The sequence below is a fragment of the Hemicordylus capensis genome, chromosome 5 (genome assembly GCF_027244095.1).
Source record: "Hemicordylus capensis ecotype Gifberg chromosome 5, rHemCap1.1.pri, whole genome shotgun sequence".
In the NCBI taxonomy this organism is placed as follows: Eukaryota; Metazoa; Chordata; class Lepidosauria; order Squamata; family Cordylidae; genus Hemicordylus; species Hemicordylus capensis.
The window spans coordinates 256,719,910-256,736,823 of record NC_069661.1 but is presented as its reverse complement, the minus strand read 5'-3'; the positions used below and the strand labels follow the sequence as shown (position 1 = coordinate 256,736,823).

The 16,914-nt window shown below is 57.4% G+C and overlaps 1 protein-coding gene across 8 annotated transcripts in view; it reads right to left on the bottom strand.

The window, feature by feature from the left end:
- FLNC (filamin C) overlaps window positions 1-16,914 on the bottom strand; it is a 104,032-nt gene that overhangs the window by 14,560 nt on the left and 72,558 nt on the right. For 4 of the 8 annotated variants that reach the window (XM_053252963.1, XM_053252966.1, XM_053252959.1 and 1 more), the window contains 13 exons: window positions 15,900-16,060; window positions 15,473-15,640; window positions 13,620-13,743; window positions 12,474-12,630; window positions 11,280-11,469; window positions 10,449-10,472; window positions 8,917-9,164; window positions 6,534-6,632; window positions 5,541-5,637; window positions 2,969-3,109; window positions 1,563-1,691; window positions 645-818; window positions 330-491 (listed from right to left, as the gene is read on the bottom strand). In XM_053252963.1, coding sequence (XP_053108938.1) covers window positions 330-491; window positions 645-818; window positions 1,563-1,691; window positions 2,969-3,109; window positions 5,541-5,637; window positions 6,534-6,632; window positions 8,917-9,164; window positions 10,449-10,472; window positions 11,280-11,469; window positions 12,474-12,630; window positions 13,620-13,743; window positions 15,473-15,640; window positions 15,900-16,060 — 1,874 coding nt within the window. The remainder of the gene's footprint in view (window positions 1-329; window positions 492-644; window positions 819-1,562; window positions 1,692-2,968; window positions 3,110-5,540; window positions 5,638-6,533; window positions 6,633-8,916; window positions 9,165-10,448; window positions 10,473-11,279; window positions 11,470-12,473; window positions 12,631-13,619; window positions 13,744-15,472; window positions 15,641-15,899; window positions 16,061-16,914) is intronic. The other 4 variants (XM_053252964.1, XM_053252967.1, XM_053252960.1 and 1 more) reach the window with 1 other exon arrangement.

Below are 16,914 nucleotides of genomic sequence, written 5' to 3'. Positions count from 1 at the left end.
CTTCCTCCAAGGAGCCCAGAGCGGTGTACTACATAGTTGAGTTTCTCTTTCACAACAACCCTGTGAAGTAGGCAAGGCTGAGAGAGAAGTGACTGGCCCAGAGTCACCCAGCTAGTTTCATGGCTGAATGGGGATTTGAACTCAGGTCTCCCCAGTCCTAGTCCAGCACTCTAACCACTACACCACGCTGGCTTTGTCCTACTCTAGCCATAATGCTGTGGCCGAGCCTAAGGCCTTGCAAATAAAAAATGTGTGTGTGAGTCTTCCCAGTGAGTCTTCCACTTGCTAATTACAGAGACCCAAAGAACCTCCTGCCTCGGTTCGCTCACCGATATGCCGGTTGGGCAGGCGCTTGAGCAGACAAGGCTCCTCGTTGCCAGAGGGAGCCCGGATGCTGGCGGTCAGCAGGCTCAGGTCGCTCTCCGTGATCTTCAGCGACACGTCGGTGGAGGTGCCCACGTTCAGCTGGGATGTGCGCATGGAATCGTCGCCTAGCATCGGAAGGAGAGAGTGGGAGTCGGGGAGACGTCAGGGAGCAAGGCTGGCGTGCCCGGTGCTTTGGGGCCCAGGCTGAGAGTCCAGAGGAGCCACGAGTGGGGCGGGGGGAGATGCAGACTGGTGGGGCTGGGGGCAGAAAGGCTCACCTGTGATCTTGGAAGTGAAAGGGCTGCCAGGGATGTGCTTGTCATCAAAGCGCACAATGATGTTGTAATCCCCGGGTGCCGTAGGCAGGTAGGAGACGGTGCAGGTGCCATCTTTGTTGTCTTTGCAGGTGATCTCGGCCTTGGAGGGACCCTCTACAGCCAGAGACAGGCCTCCTGGGGCGAGAGGGAGACTGCTGGGTCAGAGGCCAGACCGTAGTGCCCCCATTCTTGGCAGCCATGGATGGACTCCACGGCTTGCTTCCTTAGAGCTCTCCCACCTCCCTAGATCTGGCGTCAACCACCCCCTTCCCTTTTTCCACGCTTGCATGCTCCCCCACCACCGCCACATCACCTGGGGTCTTCCTTCTCACAGTTCCTCAGCCCTGGGATCCCAATACCACAGCACCCCTCCCTCCCTCCCACCCACCAGCACAGACTTCCTCCAGTCCCTAAGAGCCTTGGACAGAGGGCCTTCTCCCAGGCAAACTACTTTTCACTTCCCTCTCAGAAGCTGCCAACATTCTTTTGCTGACACTTTTCCCCTGACCATACAAGGTCACATAGCACCTTGTCAAGGGCTAAAGGGGTAGGCCGGTGAGCCAGGTGATGTCCCTCACGACATCTCTTCTTGCTCTTCTCTCCTCAGGTCTGACCACTGCACACCACACCCATCTTCCACTCTCCCTCAACAAGTCCCGAGCAGACGAAGTGGCCTTCTTTTGAGTCAGGCCATGGGTCTCCCTACGCCAGGGCTGTCTGGTGGTGGCTCTCCAGGTCTTGGGCAGGGGGTATTGCCCAGCACCTGTGACCCAGGATTCCTTAACTGGAGGCGCCGGGGATCGAACCTGGGGCCTTCGCGCACGCCAAGCAGCTGCTCTGCCCCTGAGCGACAGGCCTCCACTTCCCCTTCAAGCCTACCTTCGCCAGCATCCTTGGTGACAATGGTGAAGGTTGCTGGCTTGTTGACCATGCCGTGGCTCAAGCCCGGCCCATAGGCACTGACGTGGCGGGCATTGATGGCGTCCACGTAGAACTGAAGTGGGCTCCCTGGGCAGAAACAGGAGGGAGAGAGGGAGGGAATGAACGAGATGGCATCAGCAGGAGGAGGGCCACACAGAAGCCACAGATGGCCGTGGCCACAGGCCTGCCAGGGGTCCTATTCCCCCACAAGGCCCCAACAGAGCATCATTCTGAGGAATGGTGGTGGTGGGGAGATAAGAGCCCTGCTGGATCAGGCCCAAGGAGGCCCATCTAGTCCAGCATCCTGTTGCAAACACAGTGGGCCCACCAGATGCCTCTGGGGAGCCCACAGGCATGAGTTGAGGGCATGCCCTCTCTCCTGCGGTTGCTCCCCTGCAACTGGGATGGAGAGGCATCCTGCCTCTGAGGCTAGAGGAGGCCCACAGCTACCAGACTAGCAGCCGTTGATAGACCTGTCCTCCGTGAAATTTATCTGAGCCCCTCTTAAAGCCATCCAGGCTGCTGGCAGTCCCCACATCTTGTGGCAGAGAATTCCACAAGCTGATTATGCATTGTGTGGGAAAGAACTTCCTCTTGTTGGCAGCCAGGCCCAATCCTCCCAGGGGGCTCAAGGGCAGCAACGGCTCCTCTGGGGTCAGCAGTAGGACATGGGGGCCCCCCAGAGGCCTGGCAGAGCAGCCTATGAGTGCTGGGCCCAAGCAGAAGGCTGCAGAACTCCGGGGGGGCGGGGGGGGGCTGATGGCTTACAGCTCTCAGGCTGTCAGCCCCAACAGGCGGCCTGAAACCCGTCCATACTTGTGGCTCCGGATGCTGCTCCTGGGACAACTTCGTACCCAAGCTGCTGGGGACGTTTCCTGTGCAGGACCCAATGACACGGCCGGGCCTGGTGCCAGTGCAGTGTGCTGTGCAGCTTGGCTCACTTACTTGAGCCTGCTCACATTTGGCTTTAGGGAGCAGGGTCTCTAGGCCAGAGGGCCCCGTTTTCATTTATTCACCCACCCCGCAAGTGGGAACTGAGCATTTTTGGATTTCAAGATTCTAGAATTCCAGTTTCCAAGGCGCATGAAAACTCCTGTTTATACGCCGCTTTCCAGCCAAAGTCTCCGAAGAGATTTACTTTAAGAAAAACAGACACGCACGGCAGCCTTTCATCTTTTCGCCAATACTGAGGCCGCATGTCTCTGTTTCCCCTTCTGCCGAAGAATCCACTGGATCTAGGGCTGCATTCCTAAGCGCACTGACTTAGGCAAAAGTCCCCCTGGAACCAGAGAGCCTTACTCCTGGGTAGACCTGCTGAGGAGGGTGCTGCCACTTCTCGTGGTTCTCCCCGCTCCTGGGCCTACCTGGGATGTGGTTGCCGTCGTATTTGATGTCCATTTCGTGCAGACCCTTCTCCACAGGGGCGTACTTCACCGTCACCGTGCCGTCCTTGTTATCGGTGATATGAGGCCGAGCCGTCTTGCCAGAGGGCATCCGCACCTCACCTGCAGCGGGGGGGGGGGGGAAACGGGATGCTCTAAGCAGGAGGGGAAGGGCCAGGTGCACACAGTGGGGGGGGAGGGCTTCTTCTACAAACAGCCCTGCTGGATCAGGCCCAAGGCAGCCCATCCAGACCAGCCTCCTGTTTCCCACAGTGGCCCACCAGATGCCTCTGGGGAGCCCACGGGCCAGAGGAATGTGCATGCCCTCTCTCCTCTGCGGCTGCTCCCCTGCTACTTGCCTCACCCCACACTAAAGTTCCAGCACCATTCGTCCCCCAAGGTGCCACCATGTGCCCTGGGAGGGCAGCTGCCAGGGCAGGATCCAAGGTTCGCCTCTTGTCCTTTTTTGGAGGTGTTAGAACTGGGGATCCCAACCTGGGGGTCCCCAGAGGTGGTTAGACTACAACTCCCATCATTCCCAGCCTTTGGGCATTGTGGCTGGTTATGATGGAAGTTGTAGTCCAACACCATCTGGGGACCCAAGATGGAGAATCCCGGTGCTGGAACATAAGAACAAGCTTGCTGGGTCCATCCACAGTCCAGTCTCCTGCCTCCGACAGTGGTCAGACAGATGCTTCCAGGAAGCCCACGGGCAGCGCATGATCCCGGCCACTGGTATTCAGGGATAGACTGACTCTGAACCTGGAGGTTCCATTTAACCATCAGTGTTGACCACAGAGCTCTCCTGCTTCAGGAAGACGTCTAATCCCCATCTACACCCCTCTGAGGCCTCCTTCTCCTATATTTAGGAGAAGGTTTAGATCTGCCTGTTCTGGATGGGGTTACACTCCCCATGAAAGATCAGGTACGTAGCTTGGGAGTGCTCCTGGACCCAAAGCTCTCCCTGGTTTCTCAGGTTGAGGCGGTGGCCAGGAGCCCTTTTTATCAGCTTTGGCTGATTCGTCAGCTACATCCATTTCTAGAGGTGAAAGACCTTAAAACAGTGGTACATATGCTGGTAATCTCCAGGCTTGACTACTGTAATGCACTCTACATGGGGCTGCCTTTGTACATAGTCTGGAAACTACAACTGGTACAGAATGCGGCAGCCAGATTGGTCTCTGGGACAACACAAAGGGACCATATAACACCAGTTTTGAAAGAACTGCACTGGTTGCCAATATGTTTCCAGATGAAATACAAAGTGCTGGTTATTACCTATAAAGCCCTTAATGGCTTGGGACCAGGCTATTTAAGAGAGCGCCTCCTCTGTCATGCACCCGCCCACCTTTTATGATCTTCTGGAGCGTTCTGGTAAGGTTGCAGTTGCTACCAGCTCGTCTGGTGGTGACTCAGGACCGGGATTTCTCTGCGGCTGCCCACGGCCTTTGGAAGATGCTCCCTGCTGAACTAAGAGCATCTCCTGCTCTGCTTGTTTTCAGGAAGACCCTCAAGACTTTCCTGTTCTCGCAAGCTTTTAATTAGAATTTTAATAATTTTAATAATTTGTTTTATATTGTTTTTATTGTGTTTTATGTATTTTAACCTGTGGTTTCAATGTTGGGATTTGTAAACTGCCTAGAGATTTACATATCAGGTAGTACATAAATATTATAAATAAATAAATAATAATAAATATATACTGATGAGATTCCATCCAGGGCCCTGCTTATGAGGTGATTTCTATGTTTATTGGTCTACGAATTTATTGTCACTATAATGTGAGATCGCTCTGGTTTTTGTATGGTTCTTAGACGTGACCTACACAGTCAAACAGAGGCATACATAGCCACAGAGTTTCCTTTAATGAAAAATCAAGTCCTTTTCTGTGACTGCACCTTTTGTTTCTCCATATCTGTCTAGATCTTTTTCAAAAGTCCTCCTCTGGCCTTCTGAGATTACACAGGCGAAAATGAAAGAGCAAGCGCGTGTTTGATGGCGGTGGCACTCTGGTTACGTACTGAGCTCCTCAGTGATGCCTGGGGCTTATTTTGTGGCCTTTTCAATGCCAGGTGAGCATCTTTTCACTTTCCAGGTTTTTACACATTATTGAAAGAGGTTAGGCCCTGCTCAATTGGGCTATGCTGTTTTACCTGCTTAATTGATTTTACTTGTTTTTAAGAACTGCCTGGTTTGGTGTTTTGTCATTTTGCAATTTTGTCATTTTGCAGTTTGCTGTCAACTGCCCTGGAAAAAGCACTCTTCTGAAGAGTGGGATGTGAATGAATGCATGAATGAATGAATGGACTTTATTACAGCCAAAGACCAGTAACAGAGTGGGATATAAATTCCATAAACAAACGGGGCATATTTATTTAGAAAAGCAACCCACTTTGGAAAGAATGCCAGGGGTGTCTCACCTTGTGGTGAGTTTTTCTTCTAAACAAAAATGGCTGTATGGGGATCAGAAGAGCAACAGGCCACCTGCATGCCTTTGTACCCCACGCAAATCAACCCACACCCCACAGCTCCATGGGAGACACTGAAACGTTACCTGTGATCTCCCCCTTCTGCACAGTGAAGGGGATGACCAGGTTGAAGGGGCGCAACATGTCCACACTCTCCGGGGGGGCGATGGGCTCATCCGTGGCCTGGTGAAGAGGGGAAGGGGAAGAGAAAACAGAGGGGGGGGGAAGAAAGCACACTAAGTAGAGAGAGAGAGAGAGCATAAGAGAGCATCCAAGGTGGAGGCAAGCGAAAAGGAGAGAATGGTACCCCCAGACAGAGCCAGAGGTGGGGCATGCAGAACAGAAGGACGCAGAACCGCAAGAAAGGAGACAGGGAGGGAGTCCAACACCCCAGGGAAGAGGCCAGAAATCGGCACTCAGGGTGGAACTGGGAGGGCCTTGGGGGTGGCAAAACGGACCTCGGTTTCCATGTCGGCCCATCCTCTGTTTGCTGATGTCCCCGTTTCACCCACCTAGTCAGGACTGCCTCTGGCACAAACCATCCAGGGGGCTGAGCGTCTGTCTACACCACAGAATTCAATCCAGTTCTAAGCCTGCTTAATTATTAAGGTCCTACCCAAGATACTCTGGGAACTGCAAGTCCCGTGAAGATGGCTGGCACGTTCACAAAGCTACAGTCCCCAGAGACCTCAGCGGAGGAACACACAAGACGGGTTTCAAACCAGTTTACATTTGGCGTTCAGCTGTGTCCCTGACGGACATCAGCCAGCCATTGTGACGGAGTCTGGGAATCAGGTGGGTGCGTGCAGAGGGTGATGGTGCCTTTCCACAGCAGGGAGCCATCCAGGCTGGGCTTCCACCACCCTTTGCAGGGGACCCAAGAGGCCTTCCTTGATGGCCAGGGGGGACGGGGACGGCTGCAAAGGGCCAGGGAGGTTGGAGCCCAAAGAGCTTGGGCAAGAAGGAAGAGGAGGAGGAGGAGGAGGAGGAGGAGGAGGAGGGCCCTCCTTTCCCCGGAGAGAAGGAGAGAGGCGGCAGGAGCAGGCAGAGGCGGAGAGGCAAGAGCAGGCTCCTGGTACCCAGTGCGGGGGGTAGCCACCAGCCCGGTGGGCGGGGAAGGGCTGCTGGAGCTGCAGGGTGGCGCAGGCTTCCTCCACTTGGGGGATGGTGTCACAGGCCTGGCAGGAAGCAAAGGACTGGTCAGTACCAGGGCCTGCCTCGTGCAAACCCTTGGGCCACCTCTGCCTGGGAAGCGGCTCTCTGGGTGTCCTGGAGCTGCCCCCCCCCACCCGTCCCGGGCCGCCAGTGGCAACAGGCCAGCAGCTGGCTCTGGGGTGGAGCAGAGGATCTGTCTGGCAGCCGTGCACCATCCTGGAGCCGAAGGGGGTTCAACAGGCCAGACGGCCCCGGCCACTGTCTGCAAGGACCCCCAAGAGCCCCTGGCCCTGCTCCGCTCTTCTAGGACCTGCACAGCAGGGCAAAAGGGACGGGCAGAATGCTTCCTTAGACTGGCTGTGAGAGATGCTGGAAGCGGAGGCTGCAGAGAATCAGCCAAAGAAGGTTCTTGTTGGAGTCTGGGAGCCGGAATGATTCTGCCTTTCTGCACCACATTCATTCCCCCTGGATGCCCAGAGGAAAGGATTCAGCCACTGACTAAGAGATTAACTAACCCATTTGCCTTCCAAACCCCCTGTGTTCTTCCTGAAGCACCTTAAAGAAGGGTTCCGTGTCACTCAAAAGCCTGTAAAGCAGGGGCCACGGAGGATATTTTATACATCCGGCCCCTGCTAACTGGGCAAAGAGGCACCTTTTTAATGTGGTGATCCTTTTTATTTAGCAGGGGGAGAGTAACTGGCCCTCTCCACCCCCAGCACAGGACCTCCAGTGACTGGTGCTGGTGACTATCTTATGTTTCTTTAGATTGTGAGTCCTTTGGGGACAGGGATCCATCTTATTTATTTATTTCTCTATGTGAACCGCTTTGGAAACTTTGGTTGAAAAGCAGTATATAAATATATTGGTTGTTTTCTGAGAGTGGTAGCTATACTTTCTGTTTAGGTCTTAACCATCAGGGTTTGCGGGGCAGAGAAAAACTTCATCAAGGGTGTTTACAGTCATTGGATTTTCAGCAGTTTTGTAGGGTGTTGTTGTTGTTTTTTAAGTCTGTAGTCCTTTCACTGATGGAAATAGAAAAACGGCAGTGTTCTACCCAACCGCTTAGTGAGAAGTAACACTGCTCAGACCTCGCAGGGTTCTGGCCAATGAGCATAGCTGGCTAGGGGTGTGCGCGGACCGTTTTTCACAGTTCGGTCCTAAGTTGGACCAGACCGCGGGTCCATGAACCAGTTTGGTTGACAGCAGGCCGGTCGTTTCTAGTGAACCAGTTCGAGACGGTTCGACGGTTCAAGCAGCTATGTAGGGGGGAGTCTGGTGAGAAGAGAGGAACAGAAGAGCAGCCCTGCTGCTGGATCAGGCCCAAGGAGGCCCATCCAGTCCAGCATCCTGTTCCACACAGTGGCCCACCAGATGCCTCTGAGAAGCCCACAGGCAAAAGGCAAAGAGACGTGAGGATCCCCCTTCGCATTTAAGGGGGAGAGTGGGATCCTTTACAAAGAGGGTTTGACAAGCAAGGTGCTTGCTGGAAGCAGCGCTCTCCCCCCGCAGCCTGTGCGGCTCTGGCAGCACTCACCTGGCCTCTGCACATGCACAGAGGCCAGGTGACTGCTCAAATCGCTCCACATTTCTGCCTCCAGGTCTACAGCACTCTGAGAGAGAGGGGGGGGGATGCCTTTCTCAGGGGCCTGCTTAGCTCTGCAACACCTTGGCCTTACTTTAAGGCTGGCTGTGGCGGGGGTGGGTGGGCTGTGCCACACACAGCCCGCCCCAGAACTGCCACTTGCAATCTGCCTTCTGCTGAGTCAGAGCTTTGGTCCACCCAGCCCTCCAGGGGCAGCATCCTGCACTGTAAGGCCCGGGGGCCAGGAGCAGCCCCCGTCAACCCTGCTGCAGCTCCCTGACCCATCGTTTCTTGGGCCTGTGCCACGCTTCGGCCAAAGCTGCACACTCTGCACAGCCCCGCTGGCAGCATGCAGAGGTGACCCCTCCCACTGGGCAGCACTATGTTTTGTTGACACAAACAGAGCCCTCTTGGGCTCTGTGCCCCCTTGGAAGGCCTGCAGGGAGTGTGGGGGAGTGTGGCCCTCCCTGGAGCTCTTCTGGAGGGGCTCCCTCTCCCCCAAGGGGCCCTGAGAAAAGTGCGGAGGTCATCCCGGGGGGGGGAAGGTCTCTCGTGGTCAGGGGCTTGTGCCAAAGCGACCCCCACTTGAAGAACAGCAACGGTCACTGCACTCGAGCTTCCGCCCCACCTGGAGGTGCTGCTGCTGCCAGGCACGGGGCCCAGGCCCTTCTCTGCCCCTCCGCTACGGCCCCAGCCCCACCAAGCCGGGCCCCGCCGGTACTCACCACCACATGGAAGGGGCTGTTGGGGATCTGTTCGCCGCCAAACCGGATGGTGATGACGTACTTGCCGGGCTCCGGGGCCGTGTAATAGATGTCAAAGGTGCCGTCGTGGTTCTCCACCACGTCCACGTCGAGCTCGGCCCCGTCCGGCGTGGAAACCTTGCAGGTCACCTTGCCTTTCCCCGCCGCCTTGGCGTCCACCGTGATCACCGTCTCCTCCCCAATCTGGATGGTGGGGCCGAGGCAAGTCCCTGCAGGGGAAGGGCGGGCGGTGGTCAGCCGGCTGCGGAGGAGGACCCAGCCCAGCCGAAGGGGGCCCGTCTCTGCTGCACAGGCGGGACTGGCAAAAGAGTGGGCTGGGGTCCAGACACGGAGGGAAGGAGCTCTTGCGCCACAGAGCCCCATTTGGAGCAGAAAGCGAAGGCAGGGTTCCTTGCCGTGCGCCATCGTTTTGAACTGGAGACGCCAGGGGTGCGCCCAGGGCCTTCTGCATGCAAGGCTCCAGGACGAGGGCAGTCTGGTTCATGGAAGGAGGCACCCCTTGGCTGGGTACCCAAGCCACCAGCAGCCAACTGGCAGAGTGCCTCCCTTCAGGCAAGTCTCACCCCGCTGAGACTAGCAGGAGCCCCAGTGCCCGGAAGTCCAAGCCATGTGCCCACCCCACACGCTCATGCGCTCAGACCCTTGCACTTCGCCCTAGATGGACCCACATGCCAACCCACTGAGTCAACGGACTGCCTCCGTCCGGGAGAGGAGGCAAGGTCTGAAGCCCACCCAGGGCAAGACCGAGAGAAAGGATGGATACTGGAATGAGGTCATCCTTTTATATTGCCCTCTTGCTTTTATTTTAAGCCAACAGACAGCACAATCCTATCGTAGGAGCTCCCCTCCCCAGTGAGTGGGGTTTAGGCTTGCAGTCCTCGTGCTTTGAAAGAGTGACAGGCTTTGCATGCACCACCCAGGCACCTCACTCATGGCTTGCTCTTTCTGGGAGAAGAGTGGGGCGAGGTTTGTGGGTCGCAGGGGCAGGAGGGAGACTGGCCTGAGGACCCTGCCTTGCCAGCCCCAAGCTGGCTGATCCAGGAAGAGGTTGCCCAGGCCACGTTCCTCATTCTGTGGGGCCATCGCAGAAACAAAAGCCCAGAATGAAGTACCGGGCAGGGAGGAGATTCCAAAGCGGGTGACGTGACTGACTCTGGCTGGGCACAGGAAAGAGAGGGGGGGCTTGGGGGACAAATGGGAGGCATTTGCGCTTCCACCACCCCCCGCCCCTCCCGGCAGCCGCGGAAATCCAGCCAAGAGTCTACATAGCAAAAAGAGATGGAAAAAGAGCTCAAGGAGGCCGCGGAGAGGGGTGGTGGGCTCCCACCCTGCCCAGTTAGAAACAGAGGCTCATGGGGAGGCTGAGCCTCTGCTAGGCTGGCGGGATGGGATGGCAAGCAAGGGAGGGGCTTGGCACTGGGGGGGGCTGCAAAAGGGCATGGGGACCCTGCCTTCTCCTCCAGGCCCCCCCGCCACGTTCCACAGGTACTCACCCAGTCCGTGACCTCCTATGGACACTGTGGACAAAGAGAAGGGAAACAGCTGTGAGATGGTGCCAGGAATGGCTGAGAGATTTGGGGTAGTGGGAGGGAGGATTCTCTGAGGAGAATCGTCAGCGAGGTGCTGTTCCCATTTCCAATGCCTTCGTTCGGGTTTCATCTTTGCGTTACAGCACTACAACCAACAGTTCAACCAACTGTGAAACAATAGCTGTCGTTGCCTGTGGTTTGCGCAAGCGAGAAGAGACTGCTCCCCCTGCTGGTGGCTTTGCGCAACACCCTTTATTCATGGTTTGAAGGCGATCCTGCCAAGCCGAAGTAAACTACTGCTGAACAGCGTGTCATCTGGGCACTGCCCTGGCGAGGGAAGCCTCACGCAGAGCCTGGAGCAGGATTAAGCTTGTCCCTTTTTTGCTCCGGGCAGGGCTCCAGGCCCTTCACAGTTCTGTGCTAGGCAGAAATTCCACAGGTGCAACTTTGCATGGCATGGAGGGGAACTGCAGGGGGGAGCATCCCCAGTGGAATTTATGCCTTGGAGGAAGCGTGGGATATAAATCAAAGGCAGCAAAGAAAAAAACAGAAGCCACCCTAGCGTGACTCAAGGCCTCTGGAGCACTCCGTGCCCCCTCTCTGGGCTTCTTTGGAAGAGGCCCCCTTCTCCACCCCATCCTGGAAGAAGCCCCCACCTCGCCCAGAGGAGGAAGAAGGGCAAAACCTCAGACGGGATGTCCCACCCGGGAGGGGAAAGAGACCTGCAGGTGCAGGGGCCGGCACCCTCTCCAGGAGCAGAGGCATGCCGGGGGGTGGGGGGTGGAAGCCACCTACCCGTGACAAGGCACTTGCTGGCATCGCCTGCAGGAAGTGCGTGGATGCGGAAAGGCGAGTAGGGGATCTCGTCGCCCCCGTACTTGATGGTGATGGTGTAGCGCCCCGTCATATCCGGCACGTAGGAGACCGTGTAGGTCCCGTCTCCGTTGTCCCGGATGTTGGCCTTCTTGGGCTTGCCCTCGGGGTCCTGGGCGGGGATGGGGGGGACAGCAATGGGGGAAGAGGATGTTTGTCAGCACCAGGCTGTGCTAGACGCCAAAGGGCCGACTGCCATGACCTTATCGAATCTAAAGCCACATCCGCATGATGGAGCTCATCCGATCCATGGCTGCCTCCCACGATCCAAACACACTGGCAGAATCTGCCCCAAGCCCCTTTTTGCGGCCCCAGGGCTCATGAGAAGCAAGAAGAGAGTGCCTCTGAGCATAAGACAGGTCCCTTCGTCCCCGAAGAAGAGACGAGCAAATCCATCCATCTCCAGGATTAGAGGGAAGAGAGGCTGCTCCTAGGTGAGAGCATGGTCACCCCCCTCTTGAGCCCCAACCAGTCGCGGTTCATCCTAAGGAGCTGGTGCGGGGGGAGCAGCAAACGAGGTGCAGCCGCAGGGCTCAGCGCACATGCAGCGTAAGGCCAGGCTGGGACAGGAGAGAGGGGCACGACCAGGGCAGCTGGGAACCCGAGGCGGCTGCGTCTCGTTGGGCGCCCCCTTGCCTCATGAGGACGAGCGCTGACTGGCCGGGGCTCAGGAGTGGGGTGACTGTGCTCTGCCCTGGGAGCCTGCCTTCCTCCTCATCCTGGAAACAGAGGGGTCTGCTGGGAGCGCCAGGGTGGGAGGAGAGGGCGAGGGGAGCCCCCGGAGCTGCCAGGAACCAGAGTCTGCTACGCCTCGCTGGGCTCCCCACTGGCTTGTCCGGACACGCTGCTATTGGCCCCAGCCCCTCTCAGGATGCGACCCAGCACCCAACCCTCCCGTTCTTTCCCACTGGAACCGCTCCACCCTGGAGCTTGACTGGGCTATTTCATACGAGGGTGAGGAGGGGAGTCAGCAAGAGACATGACCTCCCGCACCCCCAGCCCCCTGGAAACCGCACAGCGGTCCAGCCAAGCACTGCCCGAGGCCCTGCCCCAGCCCCGGCCGGAACGCCAGGCCCATCGGCCCCTCCCGCCCTCCCGCAAGCGCCCCAGACTCACCAGGATCTGCACCGTGAGCAGCCCCTCGCCGGCATCGCGGGCATCGATGGTGAACTCCACAGGCAGGCTGGCGGGAATGCCGGAGGCGTTGAGGCCTGGCCCGCTGGCCCGCACTTTGCTGGCGTCATGAGCCGGAAGGACCTTGATCTTAAAGGGACTGAAGGAGGAGCAAGACCCAGGCGGTGAGAGAGCGCGCCCGGGTGGAGCCCGCCCTGCCTCCGGGGCCCCGCAAGGGAACTAACTGGGGGTTAGGGAGCGGAGGGACGCTGCCCTCCCAGCTGGCCCTCTTGGCTTGCCCCCCAACATGTGGGGAAGACGGGTGCTTTGGCGACTGGGCCCTGCCTTTGTCTCCCCGGCCGCAGGGCTGCTGCCCGCTCCTCCCACTCTGCCCCCACGGAAGCTTCCAGGCCCTGGCACCCCCTTGCGGGACTCCCCAGGACAATTCGCCCACAGCCGGCCAAGATCTGAAGGCTTTCCGCCAGCCTAAAAATGGAGCCGTGATCCAACCGGCCGGGGGCGGGAGCGGTGTGGGGGGGAACGGAAAGCAGCCAAGATTCCTGGCGGGCCGGACGTCCACCAGGACATGGATTCCTGCTCAGTCCCGATGTGTGTGCGTGACAGAGGGGTCTGCGCCAGACGGACAGGGGCAGCTGGACCCTGGCACAGGCCGCCTGCCAGGGGCACGGGGGGCAGCGGCAGAGACCTTGGGAAAGGAGAGGCCCCTTTCGAGCACAATCCCAGGGAAGAGAGCTGGTCTTGTGGAAGCCAGCAGGAATGGCCCCCTTTGCTAAGCAGGCTCTGCCTTGGTTTGTGTTTGGAAGGGAGACGGCAGGTGGGCTCTGTCAGATACTCTCCTTCGGGGAGGGGGCCGTGGCTCAGTGGAAGCGCATCCCCTTGCAAGCGGAAGGTCCCTGGTTCAGTCCCTGGCAGCATCTCCCACTGGGCTGGGAGAGACCCCTGCCTGTAACTTTGGAGAGCCGCTGCCGGACCGTGCAGGCAAGACTGAGCTCGACAGGCCAAGGATCACAGCCGAAGGCTGCTTCCTCGGTTCCATTCGCTCCCGAGACCCAGCCCCTGCCCAGGACTCGCAGCAGGAAAGGGATCCTGCCCCCAGCCCAGGACTGCGGCCCACCCAAACCCGCTTACCTGCGGGGCACTTCCTGTCCGGCGTACTTGACCGAGACGGTGTAGGGCCCATCAGTGGCTGGTGTGTAGTTCACCGTGTGGGTGCCGTCCCCATTGTCACGCACTTCCACTGGCTCGGCCACCCCTAGGCAGGGAGGAGGAGGAGGAAGAGGAGGGTCACAGAGATGGAAGGAGCCACACTCCCCCAGGCCCCAGAGGGGTCTCAGCGCTCAGACAAGCAAGCGGCAGGCGCCTCTTCCGCCGCCACTGCACTCAGGTGCCCGGAGGTCCCCTGGCATCTCAAGGGGCGCCACCTATTCCGCCTGGCTGCCTGGCAGGCTCTCCCAGCACACCGGCACGGTGCCAGCCCCCTCCCTCTTCCTTCAAATCTCTCCATTACGCCCGCTTAAAAAAAAAACCCTAGAACTTTTCCTATAAAGTCCTCGCGCCAATACTCAGGCCTTGTTCTCCTTGAAGTGGTCAGCCTGTGGCTGAGATGTCCCCCATCCGAGTTCAGGTGGGGGCGCGCCTGGCTGAATTCTCCGATACGCCGCCCCCCCACCCCCAGACAACTAGCCTGTCAAGTTAGAAGAACCTAGCCTTTCTCTGTTTAAGTCAGGGCTGCTCAACTTCGGCCCTCCAGCCGTCTTTGGACTACAACTCCCATCATCCCCAGCCACAGTGGCCAAGAGCCAGGGATTATGGGAGCTGTAGGCCAACATCTGCAGGAGGGCCGAAGCTGAGCATCCCTGGTTTAAGTGTTCTAGGTGGAGGGTTTTGTATAGAGGGACATTCCATCATCTACATCCTCAGCCTAAAGTGGAATATCCCACACCTTGGCTGGCCACCTGAGGAACTGCCACGGTCTCTCTCCATGGTTGGAATTTAGATACTGCATTCCTTGGGGCAGGGATTACTTGTTTTTCATCCAGGTCACTCTGCATAGTGCCATGTGCCTTAACAGCATCATCACAAACATCATTTTATCATGATCGGGCAACACCCAGACTAATGCTCTCCTCACTTTAGAATGTTTCATGAGTGCAGCATTTTTTGCTTATCCCTCCTATCTTTCTGCTGCCCCTGATGTATGTCCCTGAGGGTCCCCCAGCCCTCAGGGACATATTTTCAGGGAGCAACAGAGGGAATGGGGGTATTGGCAACAACCAGTGCTCACACAAAACATCCTAATGCAAGGACACCATTAGTCAGGAAGCCACTATTATTATATTAGGACAGGGGTTCCCAACCTGTGGTACTCCAGATGTTGCTGAACTACAACTCCCATCATCCCCAACCACAATAAATTATAGCTGGGGTGATGGGAGTTGTAGTTTAGCAACATCTGGAGTACCCTATACTAAGATAAACGTATCATTACAGATAAAACAAGAAGATTATTCTAAAGCAACACATAATTCTGTTGAACAAAACCTCACAACAGCCACTACTGTCGCAATACAGATGTTGCAACACTTCCCACACAACACAAGAGTAAGCATGGAAAAAATAAATATACATGCACGGGAGCTTGGCCTTGGAAATCAGATGTGCCTGGAAATGCAAGGTAATTCTTACAGCACCCATCTTCATATCAGCCACATGGCTGTTTCCCTTTGAGCAACTTTTAGCTCAGGGGCCATCAATTGTGGCTCTTATTAAAGATAATAGATAGCCAGTTCTCCAGACTGCCACATTACCAGGAGATTCCTAAGCAGTCATTGGCCCTCCTTACAGAAAGAGCCTTGGGAGAGATGGGATCCCTACCCGAGAAAGCAACCAAGAAGGCAAAGCGGAACAGAGAGACGAGTGAGGGAAGGTCTGCCCAAGCCCCCCCACCCAAGACACTGGACTCATTCTCCACATGCCAATACCTGCAGGTCCCAAGACCTTCACCTCCAGGGGGGCCAGCCCAGCCTTGCTGCAGTCGACAGTGAAGGTCTGGGGGACGCGGGCTCTCACGCCAGCCCCCAGCCCGGGGCCTGAGCACTTGACCTTGCTGGGATCGACCACATCCTTGACGGGAACTCGGAAGGGGCTCCCTGAAGAAGAAGGAAGAGCGACAGGCTCTCAGTCCAAGGGAGGCTCCAGAAGCAGGCAGAGGCAAGGCCCTCCCCAAAGGAGTGGGCCCCCAGATGCCCCCCCCACCACACACACACACACACACTTCTCTTTCAGGAATCTAACATGCGAGACGCAGCTCACCCATCCAGAAAGGCACGTTGCCCCTTCTGGGCCCGCCCGCTCCCCTTTGCAGGGTGTGTGCAAAGCCCTGATGAACTGGCCCTCCCCTCTACCTACCAGGGATGGGGCGCCCCCCAAAGGTGATGTTGACATCATAGTCGCCAGGCGTGAAGGGAATGTATTCCACACTGCAGCTCCCATCTTTGTTATCCTTGCAAGACATTTTGGCTTCTGAGGGGCCCTCGATGGCCAGACCAAGACCTCCAGTGCCGGCACCCCTGTGAAGAAAAGGGCATCATCCACCCAAAGATCCCTGATTCTGCAGGCCAAAGTCCGCCTCCAGCCACACCGATTTTGCAAGCCGAACTCTTTGCAACCACAATGCAGCCCAGAGACCCCGACAATGCCAGCAGATCAAAGAACACACGGGAGAGCCCACAACTCAGTGGCGGAACACCTGCGTTGCATGGAGGAGGTCGCAGGTTCAATTCCAGGCACCTCAGGTAGCTGAGCTGGCAAAGGACGATCTCTGCCTGGGACCAGTGTCCCCGCTAACAGGGATCCCCAGATGTTGCTGACTACAACTCCCAGCATCCCCAGCTGCAATGGCTTTTGCTTGGGGGTTGTGGGAGTTGTAGTCAACAACATCTGGGAATCCCTGTTCGAGGGAACACAGCCTGGGACCCTGCAGAGCCGCTTCCATGGGCTCTTCCTGGGAACTGTGCTTAAATTCAGGGCAGAAAACAGAACCTCCCGTGTCAGTCCCAGAGGTAGCAGAGGTGGCAACACCCCACCTGCCCACCAGCGGCCCTCCTCCTCCTCCTCCTCCTCACCATCGCCATTGCAAGGGGCCCAGAGCACCTCCGTGGAGACGCTCTAGGCCAGCGCTCTACTGGCCTACCCACTGCTTTGAGGCCCATAGAATGGGGGCCTTCCAGGTCTCTCCACGGAGAGAGACGCTCTACTGGCCGGAATAGAATTCCTTGAGCAGAGCAGCACGCGGGCCGTCCATGCCCTCCCAGAGACGCGCTCCGAGGCCCACATCCTGCCCGCCCGAAGGCCCTTCTGCTCCAGCTGCCCTCTCCAAAGGGAGAGTGGGAGGCTGGAGCAGAGGAAGAGGATGCTGCCGGGA